General features: G+C 38.0%; 1 protein-coding gene across 1 annotated transcript; it reads left to right on the forward strand.

Annotated features, from left to right (window-relative positions):
* LOC102175650 (olfactory receptor 8S1-like) lies at positions 722 to 1697 on the forward strand. The gene is given in 2 exon segments (XM_013963689.2): positions 722 to 940; positions 942 to 1697. Coding segments are annotated over 2 exon segments (975 nt in total).

A 15445-nucleotide genomic window follows, 5' to 3' on the forward strand; every position in this document is an offset into this window, starting at 1 on the left:
AAGGAATACCTGGACATAATTTAGGTGAACTCCCTACTAATTAAGTTGTTCATGACCCCAAAACCACACAAACCTCATATTAACAATCAGTTTAAAACCAGTAAGTGTGGTACATGAGGATGCATGCAAGACTAATTGAAATATCTGGGCTAATCCCAACCTTGACTTCACTTCACTATGAGGCCTTAGGCATTGCATTCACCTCATCTATAAAATGAAGGGGTTAAAAGCCATTATGACAACATCCTAGCATACTGTGAGTCTATGATCTCACTATTCTAGAAGGAATCACTTTCCCGTGGGCCTCTCAGCCCTTAACCAGGGAGGGTCTTCTGGGCTCTGCCCCTTGTTTTGAATCCAGAACCTGAGTTTCCTATGCATGGTCCATTGTTATTATTAAATGCACATGAGTTATTATTACTATTATTACTAAGAGTGACAAAGTAGGGTGAAGGATTAAAGATCATGACAAGATATGCTAGCAATTAGAAAACAAGGTCAAGTGAGAATATAGTATCTGAGAAGACACTCCCTTATCCTGAGTTTCCCATTTTGGTCTATAGGTAAGATGGTATACAACTAAAGTGGCCTAGCACACAGCACAGAAGGAGATATCCCCTCTTTGAGCAGAAGTCTCTTGTTCATGGAAAATGACTCAGATTAATGTCTCACAAATGTAGAACCACTCGTTTCTTGTGAGGGACAGAATCTCTAAGCAACCATGAAAAATATCAGTATTATTACTGAGTTTGTCCTTCTGGGATTGCCCAGTGACCCCCAGATCCAGACAGTGCTCTTTGTGCTGTTCCTGGGGATTTACCTGCTGACATTAGTGGGGAACACAGTGATGATCCTGATCATCAAGGCTGATGCTCGGCTCCACACACCCATGTATTTCTTCCTCGGACACCTGTCTTTCCTGGATCTCAGCTTCTCCTCAAGTCACTGTGCCCAAAATGCTACGGAACTTCTTGTCTCAGAAGAAAAGCATCTCAGTGTGGGGCTGCATCACTCAGAGTTTCTTTTTCACTCTCTCAGGGGGGACAGAAGCCTGTCTTCTCTCCGCCATGGCCTACGACCGCTATGCTGCTATATGCCACCCTCCGCTCTACACTGTGGTCATAAACAGACCTCTCTGCACTGGGATTGTGAGCATAGCTTGGGCAGTGGGATTTTCTATTTCTTTAATGAATAGCCTCTTTGTTCACAAGTTACATTTCTGTGCTTCCAACATCATCCGCCACTTCAGTTGTGAGCTACCTCCACTCTTCCCTCTGTCTTGTACTGACCCCCCTGCCAACAAGATTCTTCTAGCTGTGTCATGTACATCTTTAGGGCTGCTGACACTTCCCCCAATCCTCTTTTCTTACTCAAGAATCATTTCTGCCATACTGAGTATCTGCTCCTCTGAGGGCCAAGGCAAGGCCTTCTCCACCTGTTCCTCCCACCTCACTGTGGTGCTCCTGTTCTATGGGACAGTTCTGTTCAGGTACATCAGCCCCGACTCAGGCTCAGTGTTGGAGCGAGTGGTCTCCATTCAGTACAGTGTGATCACTTCCTTGCTGAACCCCCTTATCTACAGCCTCAAGAACCAGGAGGTAAAAAGCTCTACAGCGACTGCTGAGGCAACAGAAGTGTGCCAGCAGGTAAGAGAAAGCTGTGTGTTTCTGCTCAGGAAAGAGAAAATGTATCTCTAAAGGAGAAAGATGCTTATAGGCACAAAGCATTTGGGGAAATTGAATTTCAATTATATTTAACGATTTGTTTAGATTTTGAAGTAAATAAGCTGCCCCCAAAAAAGAGAGGAGGGGGCTGGGGGGAAAAGAGCTTGATGTACAGGTTCCTATCCAGGAGCCCTTTGCAAGATAATCAGAGAGAGACCTTCATAGCTCTCTCATAGCTTCCCTCATGTGAGGAGCTTCCCTCACAGCTCAATTGGTAAAGAATCCATCTGCAATGCAGGAGACCCTGGTTCAGTTCCTGGGTCAATCTGCTAGAGAAGGGATAGGTTACCAACTCCAGTATTCTTGGGCTTCCCTTGTGGCTCAGCTGGTAAAGAATCTGCCTGCAATGAGGGAGACCTGGGTTTGATCCCTTGGCTGGGAAGATCCCCTGGAGAAGGGAAAGGCTACCCAATCAAGTATTCTGGCCTGGAGAATTCCATGAACTGTATAGTCCATGGGGTCATAAAGAGTCGGACACAACTGAGCAACCTTCACTTCACACACATGTTCACAGAGAGACCTTGGCTCTGTGTGAGGAAATAACAGGACTTGCTGACATACATAAAGTATATTGAAGCAGAACAGGGTCTGGCCAAAATGTCAACTTTTTATTGGCACTTTCACAAAGGCACACAATAAAGAAAGGAGCCTACAACAAAGAAGAAATCAGGTATAAATTATACTCCAGAATGAAAACAGTCAGAGCCATCCATTCATAAGACCTGGTGGTATTCTCTGGCATCAAAAGGCTAGTGAACCTGAATAGGCTGATGTGTTGGTTAATTTTACATGTCAACTTGACTGGATTAAGGGATGCACAGATAGCTGGTAAAATATTATTTCTGGGTGTGTCTATGACACTGTTTCCAGAAGAGATTAGGACTGAATCAATAAACCTAGCAAAGAAGACTGCCTGGGTATCACAATGTGCCTTGGTATCATCCAACTGCTAAGGGCTAAAATGGAACAAAACAGGGTGAGTTTGATTTCTCTGCCCTTAGATATTGATGCTTCTGGTCCTTGGACCTTCAGACTAAAGGTAGGACTTCTCTCACTACTAGCTCCCCTAGCTCTTAAACCTTCAGTATTGACTAGGATTACGACACTGTCTTTCCTAGGCCTCTGTCTTGTAGATGGCATATCTCAGCTTCCATAACTGCGTGAGCCAATATCTCACAATAAATCTCTTCTACATACCTATGTATTTATATACATAGTCTATCAGTTCTGTTTTTTAGAATTGTGACCAATATGGCAGGAAAAGGTGAAAAAAATTACATTATTCTCATATTAGAAATCCATGTATCATGCCTATCTTATTTTTCCTAAGCTCTCTTGCTGAGATCTTATGTTTAAAAAATACAGCATGTGCATTTGATCCAAGTACATACTGTATAACAGTATATGGAGTAGGGGGTAGGCATGAATAATTATAGAAGTAAAATTAAAGGTCAATAAGGTACCCCTTGGCATCTATGTAATTAATAAACAAATACATAATAGCAGCCTATTGAGAAACATTAATGAAGACCTAAATAGAAAGTAATACATCATGTTTATAAATGGTAGATGATTTTTAAAATGTCAGTTGTTCCCAAATCATTTATATATTTAGTATGTTGTTGTTGTTTTAGTTGCTACATCATGTTCAACTCTCTTGTAACCCCATGGACTGTAGCCTGCCATGCTCCTCTGTCCATAGGATTTTTCAGGCAAGAATACTAGAGTGGGGTTGCCATTTCCTTCTCCAGGGGATCTTCCTGACCCAGGAATCAAACCCACATCTCCTGCATTGGCAGGTGGATTTTTACCACTGAGCCACCAGAGAAGCCCATATTTTTAGTATAATTTCAATTAAAATTCCAGAACAATTTTTTATTAATTTGAAAAGTTGATTTCAAATTTTATGCAAAGGTAAACAACTCAATAAAGGCTGAGTTAAGAAGAATAAGACATCAAGATTTATTATAAAACTATGTAATTAAGACTTTATATTACTGACAAATAGACAGACAAATATACTAATGGAAAAGAGAACTCAGAAATGGACCCCAAACTCAGAAGTAAACACTGAGATGGCAAGGTAGATCAATTCATTGAGAGTGTCCTTTTCAATCAATACTGCTGGGATGATTAGCTCTTCATGTAGAAAATTAATAAAATTTTATCCTCACCCAGCATAAGCAAAAAAACAGTTCCAGTCAAAGTATTAAATGTAAAAGGAAAAACTAAAAATCTTTTATAACATAATATAGGACAATACATTCATAGCAGAGGAGGATTTTTAAAAAACAGATATGAAAAGTACTGTAACCTCAGATATGCACATGACACCACCCTTATGGCAGAAAGCGAAGAAGAACTAAAGAGCCTCTTGATGAAAGTGAAAGTGGAGAGTGAAAAAGTTGGCTGAAAGCTCAACATTCAGAAAACTAAGATCATGGAATCTGGTCCCATCACTTCATGGCAAATAGATGGAGAAACAATGGAAACAGTGACAGACTATTTCTCAGGGCTCCAAAATCACTGCAGATGGTGACTGCAGCCATGAAATTAAAAGACGCTTGCTCCTTGGAAGAAAAGTGATGACCAATCTAGACAGCATATTAAAAAGCAGAAACATTACTTTGCCAACAAAGGTCCATCTAGTCAAAGCTATGGTTTTTCCAGTGGTCATGTATGGATGTGAGAGTTGGACTATAAAGAAAGTTGAGCCCTGAAGAATTGATGCTTTTGAACTGTGGTATTGGAGAAGACTCTTGAGAGTCCCTTGAACAGCAAGGAGATCCAACCAGTCCATCCTAAAGGAAATCAGTCCTGAATCGTCATTGGAAGGACTGATGCTGAAGCTGAAACACCAATATTTCGGTCACCTGATGCAAAGAACTGACTCATTTGAAAAGACCCTGATGCTCGGAAAGACTGAAGGCAGGAGGAGAAGGGGACGACAGAGGATGAGATGGCTGGATGGCATCGCCAACTCAATGGACATGAGTTTGAGTAAACTCCAGGAGTTGGCGATGGACAAGGAGGCCTGGCGTGCTGCAGTCCATGGGATCACAAAGAGTTGGACACAACTGAGTGACTAACCTGAACTGAACTACAAAAAATTTTTGATAAATGGAATTATATTAAGATTAGGAACTTTGACTTTTCAAAAAGAACCTCATTAAGAATGAAAAGATCAGCAAAAAATATATGCCACACACATGAGCAGCAAAATCCTAGTATCCATTGTAAAAAAAGGAATCATTCAGATAGGAAAATCAGCAAAAGTCTGGAACAGGACTTTGACAAAAGAGGAAATCCAAATCTCTTAGATCCTCAATAGGAATCATGCAAATGAAAACCACAGTGAAAAGTACCATTAAGCAGATGACAAAATGCAAAAATTAAGAAGCCCAATAAAACGAGGTATTGGCAATAATGTAAAACAATGAAAATTCTCATTTGGGAAAAAGGTTTTTGTTAACCATTATGTGGTAAAGTTAATTCAGCCCAAAGTTCCCCTATTATGGATTTATCTAGAGAAACTCTTACTCATTGCACCAAAATAAATGTACAAAAATGTTCATGGTAGCAGTGTTTGTAATAACCAAAAACAGGTAATAACTCATACCATAACCAAACTCGCTCAGTTGTGTCTGACTCTATGCAACCCCATAGGTCTCCCGCATTGGAGGTGGATTCTTTACTGGCTGAGCCACCAGGGAAGCCTTCATAACCATCTACAATAGAAATTAAAATATAATTTTTGATATATCCATACTGTGAAGTGAATCGGCTTCCCAGGTGGTGCAATGGTAAAGAATCTGCCTGCCAATGCAAGAGATGCCACAGATGCAGATTTGATCCCTAGGTTGGGAAGATCCCCTAATCTTCCCAATGAAAATGGGAAATGGCAACGCACTCCAGTATTCTTTCCTGGAAATTTCCATGGACAGAGAAGCCTGGCGGGTTTCAGTCCATGAAGCTGCAAAAGTCAAACATGACTGAGCAGACATGTATATGTATGTATATGTGAAATGAATACAACCAAAGAAAATGAATACACCTTTCCACACCAAGTAGCATGGATAAACCTTAGATATAATATTGTACAAAATGTTGCATGAAACTATTTCATTCATATAAAATTCAAATAAAGGCAAACAGGACTATAATATTTAATGATGCATGTATAAATGGTAAAACTATAAAGAAAGTAAGGGAATCAGTAAGAATGTTAGGCAGCCTGTGTTAGTACTAAGAGAAGAAGGGACAGGGTTCCTGTAGCAGAGTGATATACATTCCCAGTGCTGGTAATGTACTATTTCTTAACCTTTAAATTTTTTCTTATATAGTGATCACATAGATCTTTGCTTATTTAAGTAATTGTTAAGTTATACACAAATGTTACATGGAATTTTCAGTAAACATGGTAATGTTAATTTCTTGGATAAGCTATAAATAGTGAAATACTGAAGTGATTTCTATTAAAACCAGAAACTGAGCTGACATGCCTGTTTTCTCCACTGTTTCCTTACATTGTTTTGAAACTTATAACTATGATAATAAGACATGAAGGGGAAATACTTAAAATAATTATAAAATATCAAATTACTTATTTTGTATGCAGATGGTATGATTAATTCTTAGACTCAATAGGCTGAGGTGAAGGAAAGAATGAGAATTAATAAGCGAGATTAAGTTGACAACACAAAAAATGGATGCACAAAAAGTTTATTACTATCCTATCTAAAACCAATTTGAACTGAAAATGGAAAAAAATCCATTCACTCAACAAAATAATAACTAGTAATAAATTTAACGAAAAAATACAGAATTTATATGACTAAATTTATAGTCCTAAAACAAGATCTGAATAAAAATTTCTTTTAAAAAATGTTTGTAGAATTACTATCCTTTTTGTTTAAGTTTGATCAGATTCACCAGTAAAACCATCTGGACCTTGAGTTTCCTTCTGATTATGGTTACAAATTCAATCATTGATAGTGCTACTGTGGTTTTCTATATATTCTTGTAATTTGTTAATCTGTGTCTTTCAAAGAATTTCTCCATTTAAACTGTCAGATGCATTGGCATAAAATCATTCATAACATCCTTATATTGGCTTTTAAGTCTATGAAGGATCTGTAGTGATACACTCTCTTATTCATGATCCTTATAACTTGTTCATTGGAAAAGACCCTGATGCTGGGAAAGATTGAAGGCAGGAGGAGAAGGGGATGACAGAGGATGAGATGGTTGGATGGCATCACCAACTCGATGGACATGAGTTTCATCAAGCTTCGGGAATTGGTGATAGACAGGGAAGCCTGGTGTGCTGCAGTCCATGGGGCTGCAGAGAGTTGGACACGTCTGAGTGACTGAACTGAACTGATACATAGAAACACTTAAACTTAAAAATCTTTTATTCCAAAGATGCAAGGATGTGTAATATTCACAAACTAACAGTGTGATATACCCCATTAACAAACAAAGGATAAAAATCACGTGATCATCACAACTGACACAGTAAAAGTATTTGGCAAAACTCAACATCACTCATGATTTAAAAAAAAAAAGTCTATACCCTCAACAAAGTTGGTATAGAGGAAATATACCTCAACATGATAAGTCCATCTATGACAAAACCAAGGCTAACATCATACTCAATGCTGAAAAGCTGAACATTTTTCCTCTAAAATCAGGAAAAAGACAAAGATGCCATTCTCACAATTTCTATTTAATATAGAATTGGAAACCCTAGCCAGAGTAATCAGACAAGAAAAAGAAATAAATGGCACCCAAATTAGAAGGGAAGAAATAAAACTATAACTATGTACAGATGACATGATGCTAAATATAGAAAACCTTAAAGTCTCTACCAAATTTAGAATAAGTGAATTTAGTAAATTTGTAGGATATAAAATTAATATACACAAATCCATTGCTTCTCTATACACTAATAAAGAACTATCAAAAAGAGAAAGCAACAAAACAATCCCATTCAAAATCACATCAAAAAGAAAAAATATATCTAGGGATAAACTTAACCAAGGAGAGAAAAGATCTGTACTCTGAAAAATATAAGATATTAATGAAGGGAAGTGAAGATGATACAAATAAATGGAAAGATATCCCATGTTCATGAATTACAATTAGAAAAAAGTGATATTGTTAAAATGGCTATATTACCCAAAACAATCTACAGATTTAATATAATCCCTACCAAAATACTCATGCCACATTTCACAGAACTAGAACAATCCTAAAATTTACAGGAAACTGCAGAAGACTTCAGTCAAAGCAATCTTGAACAAGAATAACAAAACTGAGGTACCACATTCCTTGACTTTAGACTATACTACAAAGCTACAGTAATCAAAACAGTATGGTACAGGCACAGACACATAGATCAATGGAACAGAATAGAAAGCCCCAAAATAAATAAACCTATGCATTTATGATCAATCAATCTATAACAAAGGTGGGAAAAAATGGGGAAAAGACAGTCTCTTCAATAACTGGTGCTGGGAAAACTATACAGCTACATGTAAGAGAATAAAATTAGGACATTTTATCATACTACATACACAAATAAATGCAAAATGGATTAAAGACCTAAATGTAAGACCAGAAACCGTAAATGTCTTAGAGGAAAACATAGGCAATGCACTCTTTGACATAAGTCTTAGGAATGTTTTTTTGGATCTGTTGCCTTAGGCAAGAAAAGCAAAAGCAAAAATAAACAAATGAAGTCTGATTAAACTTAGAAGATTTTGCACTGCAAAGGAAACCACTGACAAAAGAACAACCTACTAAATGGGAGGGCTTCCCCAGTGACTCAGAGGTAAAGAATCTGCCTGCAATACAGGAGATGCAGGAGACACGGGTTTGACCCCAGGGAAGAGCCCCTGAAGGTCGGCTTGGCAGTCCTCTCCAGTACTCTTGCCAGGAAAGTCTGCCAGGCTCCTCTGTCCATGGGTCAGAAAGAGTCAGATACAACTGAAGCAGCTGAGCACTGAATGGGAGAAAATATTTACACTGGTATGACTGATAGGGGGTAATATCAAAGTTCATACAACTCAATATCAAAAAACAACTTAATTAAAAATGGGCAGATTGCCTAAATAAATATTTTTCTGAAGAAAATACACAGAATGGCCAATGGGCACATGAAAAGATGCTCAACATCACTAATAATCAGCGAAGTGCAAATTAAAAGTATGATGAGTTACTACCTCACATCTGTCAGAATGACTACCCTGAAAAAGATAACAAATAATAAACGTTGGTGAAAATGTGAAGAAAAGGAAGTCCTAGTACACTGCTGGTCTAAATGTACATTGGTACAGTCACTGTGGAAACAGTATTAAGTTTTCTCAAAAATTAAAAATAGAATGATCATATGATCCAGCAGTTCCAATCCTGGTTATATATCCAGAGAAAATGAAAAAAAAAAATACTAATCTCAAAAGATATTTGCACCCCCAATGTTGATAGCAGCATTATTCACAATAGTCATCTAAGAAGCAATCTTAGCCATCTAAGAAGAATCTGCCATTCACAGAAGCAATCTAAGTGTTCATCAAAAGATGAATGGACAAATAAACTGTCCATTCATATGTCCAAACTGTTCATTCAAATAAATGTTTATCATGAACAGACAAATAAACTGTCACACACACAAACACACACAAATGGCATATTATTCAGCCATAAAAAAGAATTTACCATTTGTAACAACATAGATGAACTTGAAGAGTATTATGAAAGGTGACATGTCAGAGAAAGACAAATACTGTATGTTTTCACTTATATGTGGAATCTTAAAAACAAGACAAATTAATGCATATAACAAAACAGAAACATACTCAGATACAGAGAACAAACTATGTTTACCAGTGGTGAGAGCAGTGAGAGGAGAGCCATGATGGGGAATGGGATTAAGAGGTATGAACTAGTAGGTATCAAATAAATAGGCAATATGGACACAGTACAGTACCGGGAATATAACCAATATATTATAATTACTTTAAATGGGGTTTAATCTATAAAAATATTCAGTCATTGTTGTATACCTGAAACTAATATAATATTTTAAATCAACTAGTCTTCAATGAAAAAAGCAACAGAGAACTAAATTAAGATACCATACTATGTCAATGAGTAATCTGTTTAGAATTAAGTTTTTGCACTATAAAATAATGATAATTTGAGATTACACCACTTTGAAGCTGTCTGAGTATAACATGATATTTCACAGTGCTGGAATTCCCTGGCAGTCTGGCAGTTAGTTAGGACTCCACAAGCATTTCCTACAGTTCCAGCTTACTGTTACCTGTCCCTGGGTAAAATTCCTGTGTGACCCTGCGTGACAGCCTTCTCTGGTCTATAGCTATAAGTAACAAGGAGTTCTGCCTTTCACTTGTCTGTCTCTGGGTTGTGTCCTACCACCAAAAAAACTTCAAATCTTATAAAAACATCTAGTCTTACCCTGAATGCAACGCCAGCTGTCACTAACTGACAGCTGCTGGCACTTGGTTCACTATTTGCACTGACTACAAATTACTTCTGCCAGGTAACATCAATTGCCAACATCTTGCTTACAAGTGTTTTAAAAGTTTTACACCATGTGCCTATATTATTACTTAATTTAGTCCTCACAACAGCTTTTAAGGAAAAGAAGAATGAATGGCATTATACCAAGTTGATTGATCTGTCACCTAGAGGCAAAGCCAAAACTGAAAACAAACCTTTTACTTCTCAGTTTAGTGCTATTTCCAGCACGACTCTATGCCCACTATTCAATTTAGCACTGTCTTTCATATTAAAATTTTCCCATTTAAAGAGTACACAAGAGGGACTTAACTGGCTGTCCAGTGGTTACGACCACATCTTCCAAAGCAGGGGGTGTGGATTCCATCCCTGGTAGGGAAGCTAAGATCCCACAAGCCTCATGGCCAAAAAAAATAAAACATAAAAGCACTATTGCAACAAATTCAATAAAGACTTTAAGAAATGATGCTGTTCTGTCGCTAAGTCATGTCTGACTCTGCGACCCCAAGGACTGCAGCACACCAGACTTTAAAAATGGTCCACATCAGAAACTTAAAAATAAAAAATAAAATCAACAACAACAAAAAAGAGTGCACAAGAAACTGTTACCTCCTTATAAGGCTACTCCTTCCCTCCCCTCAATATCAAGGAAAGTAAGATTTAAGGTTAAGCCACAGAACTCTTTAATCCTTCACACCACCACCACTATTGCCAAGCATGATTTAAGAGACCTTGGAGCTCTGGCACTTCTGGAAAGACAGCCCCTCTGGCCTTAACTCTGTTCACAACACGATTGAAAGATGGTATACAAGTGCAGCAAACTTCTAGTGAGACTTTCATTCTATCACAGACACTTCATCTACTCATCCCAAGCCAACCCTTAAACCTCACCTCACCACAGACAAGATGACTGTCATAAAAACTGACTGTACACCTCCCCCTGAGAGTATTAATTCCATCATGTCCCATATCTCTGCTTATAACACTGGCCACAAGAATACTTGGCCTCCAGATCACCCCTCACCATAGAGATTCTTACCCTATTACTGTCTTCTACATTGCCTAATTTGAATCAGACTCTAACCCTCAAAACAACTTCTAACTTCTTCCACCGTGATCTCTGGAATTCAGGATCCATCATCAATAAAATCCCATTGCTGTAGACTGAATGCTTGTGCCCTCCCAAAATTCATATATAGGAACCTAATCCCCAGTGTGATGGTATCTGGATGTGGGGCCTTCAAGGAAGCGATTAGGTCTTTTGGGCAGACCCCTCATAAATGAGATTAATGCCTTTATAAAAGAGGCCTCAGAGAGCTCCCCTGCCCCTTCTGTCATGTGAAGACAGAGCAAGAAGACACCAGAAGCGGTTTTTCACCAGAATCTGTCAGTGTCTCAGTCTTGGGCTTCTCACCCTCCGGAACTGTGAATAATAAATGTTCACTGTTTATAAGCCACCATGTCTATGGCTTTTGTTACCACAGCCTGAACAGACTAAGACACTCCTATATCCTTCAACCTCTTTGACAGATGTTTCTTTCACCTCTTTTATCTAACTGAAACCTGGCTACCTCTTTAGGAAAAAGCATGCTTCTTTTGCAGTTCTCTCAAGGGGACTTTTCTCTGATAATATACATACCAATGCTTCTCAAATGGTAAATTGCAACCTATTCATGGTTTATGAAATTAATTTAATGGGTATGAAAATTAAAAACTTTAAAAATAAATAGAAAGATATCAGCATATACTGCATGTAGTTAAGGTATTGTTCCATGAAAGTAAGCTATTTTTTCAAGTATATAAATGATGACTTTCAAATATGTGTTTTTTTTTTTCAAATACAATGTATGAAATTTGAAAGCCACGGCTTTACACCTTCTAGGGTTAGAAGTAGAATAAATATGCTCTTTGCTCTTCACTACTGCCTCAAGCACCACTTTCCTCCTTTCTCCCTAAGTAATGTCCTGCTCCTTTGAGACATCAGGCCATTCCGCACATTACCCTTCCTTTGTTATTATCACCTACCATAGTCCTGGTCATTCTCCTTCTTTCATTAAAGACTCCCTCAACTAGCTTGCTATCTCACTCTATGTAACCTCATCATCATTCATGGTAGTATCCACGTAGATGGCCCATCTTATGCCCTGGGTTCAACTGTGCAAGTATGATCATTAAAATACTGAAATATTTTCATTGCCACTAGTGCCTCCAGGACCCTGCACAGAACTATAAGCTCCTTCATTTTAATGGACCCATGCCCACACTAGTACTGGTAGTTAAATATTTTGATTACTATTCCCACTAATACCCAGCGTCTCCATTCCTTGACTTTCTCTTACCTTAAATAATCTTGTCCACAACCTCAGTCATTCATTTTTACAGTCATACCCTATATCTAGTTATTACCGATAACTGTAGCCCCTATCCCAAGCTCCAGTTAAAGCTCCCACTCTGCCACCTACACCTTCAGCTTCAATCAACTTTACCTCACTGAGACTCAGGAATAAATTTATCTTTTATCCCATCTTTGCTCTGTCCCACCCTACTAAAGTCCTCTTTTCATCAATTATACAGCTCCATACCTAGGTCTTATCATTTACTGAATTATTCCTATGTGTTAAATTATCTATTTTGTTGACAGAAAAAAAAACAAACAAACAAACCACAATGTCAGAGTTGTGTGTTAAGTTTTATTTGGAGCAAAATGAGGACTATAGCCTGGGAGACACCCTCTCAGATAGCTCTGAGGAACTGCTTTAAAGAGGTAGGGGGGATGTCAATATATACATGGTTTTGCTGAAGAGGGATACATGTATCCAGCATATACTTCGGCAGATTACTGCTAGTCACAGAAGGTTGCTGATAGTCACAAGGAAAGAATGTCCTCATTAATGATATTAGTGCTTACCTAGATATGAGACGATGCAAGAAATTAGGCTCATAAAACCTTCTTCTGAAAATATCTATCTGAAAGCCTGTTCTGCCAGTTTTTCCCAGAGCGCAGAGTGCCGCAGCCTTGATCTCCACCCTGAAGTCTTTTTAAGATGTGTTGAAGGTCAGCGACAACAGCAGCTAGTGACCTAATCCTTGTAGAGGCAAATGGTGAATGACAATTTTTAGGTGGCAATTTACATTCTCATTTATTCTTCAGAACAACCCTACAGAGTAGATATAATGACATTCATTTTATTGATTAGAAAACAGATATATCTATATAAATCTGCCCAGAATTATAGAAATAAAAAGTGAGGTTCTACAATTTTAAATATCTGAACTGCTATTTCCTTAAATGTAAACTAGGGATTATTGTTGTTGTTGCTCAAGTGTATCTCTTTATGAAGACTAGGGATAAAGATGATTAGTCTATCTACCTGAGTTATGAAGATCACATGTATACAGAAGCACTTCATAAATTTTAAAGTGCTCTACAAGTACCAGTTTTAATTATTAACTACTGACTAAGGGGCCCTTCCCTTTCTTTCCACAGGAGTCCTACTACGGTTTCCTCGACCTTCCTTTTTCTTTTATAGACCCAGACATAGAGGAAGCAAGTAACTGCACTACCCTATTAGTGAAAAGTCATCTCCAACATCAAGCTTCAAAAACTTTGAGTGGAAGAAAATCAGTGTTATAAATGGTGATTGAGCTCTAATTAGCAATTGGAGGTATGTTTATTACAGTGGAACAGGTTTTTATAAGCCAAGCTGATAATTTATTACCATCAACTAATAAACTCATAATATGATCATAAACTGGTGAACACCTGCATTATATTTTTTTTATCCAAACCATGGCAGAACAAGAGTTCAGAAATGAAGGAGCCAAGGCTGATAGACAAGAGACGGAGCCTCCTAAGGTCTTTTGAAGTCCTCACAGAGAACTTGGAACCTTAAATGACTGTGACTTCCCTGAGCCCCAGGAAGAATACTGCTATGTCCTGAGGAACTCTGTACTATACACACTAGAATCCAGCTTTGGGTCCAACTCATCCCATTCTATTGTTCTGAACTCTATCAATAGGGCAGTCCTGAATAGAAGAGTCCCCTTAGAATGATATAATTAGACCCATCAGGTATATCTCTTGCTTATAACACTAAATATAGTGACTCTCTATAACTTGACATGGCAAGTTAGAAATCCTCAACCCACTATTCTAGTCTATCATTTTCCTCATTTCATTTCTTCTCTAAATAGGCACATCTGCATATGTTGTTCTCCCCACAGCGTGTACATTTCTGCCTTCTGATTCTGCCTAAGATGCTGTCTTGATCTAAGACTGGAAAGTCTTAAAAAGATGGAATCATCTGCCTGCTACTCCCTGCATGTTTAATTATTCCACCTTACATAGGAATTCGGATTCATCCATGTATTACTGTGAAAGGTAAAGTAACACTCTGGTGACAGGTGCACCAAATTATAAGTCAAAAGGCCAGAGTTCAATTCCTAATTTTGCCTTTTGGCTCACTGAATGCTCTTAAACCCTTGCTGAGATGATATCTATACCTCACAGCTTGCTGACTGATATCTAAAGAGATGGCACATTAAAGCTAATAATAAAGACATTTTATATTTTTCCCCGTGATGTTAAAAAACAAATTTCTGGCATAAAGTAGATGTTTATTAAATATTAATGTCCCATTATTGTGTCATCAGGCGAAAGATGACTATTTTGTCTCCTTTTTCTGTTTTTTTTTTTTAATGTAATCTGCCACCATTCCCCAAATATCTCCTTCAGGTAAAGTCAGGTTTAGGTGCTTGATTAATTATCCGTGTGACAGAAGCAATGCTAACCATTCATCAAACCCCATTTCCTCCACACTTCCTGTGAAGTCATTTCACAGTCACCCCCTGCAGTTAGGTGCAGCCATGTAATCATGTACTTGAACCCTGGCTAAGGAAATGGAGTACAAACGATGTACAGCACTTCCAGGGCTGGGCCCTGATACCTCCACCAAGTCAGCCCACAGATTGGATGATTCCAAGGCAACAAGGGATGGTGGAGCCACAAGATGGTAGAAACCTAGTCTTTCCATAATTGGAAAGAGCTCATAAGCCATTCACTGGCCCCAACAAGCCTGCAACACATGGACTTGTATGAAACATAAGCTCTTATTATGTTAAATCACTGAGATATTGCTATTGTTAAATACCCAGATTAACATACCTTGTATTTCTCA

Source organism: Capra hircus, chromosome 5 (genome assembly GCF_001704415.2).
Source record: "Capra hircus breed San Clemente chromosome 5, ASM170441v1, whole genome shotgun sequence".
Classification (NCBI taxonomy): Eukaryota; Metazoa; Chordata; class Mammalia; order Artiodactyla; family Bovidae; genus Capra; species Capra hircus.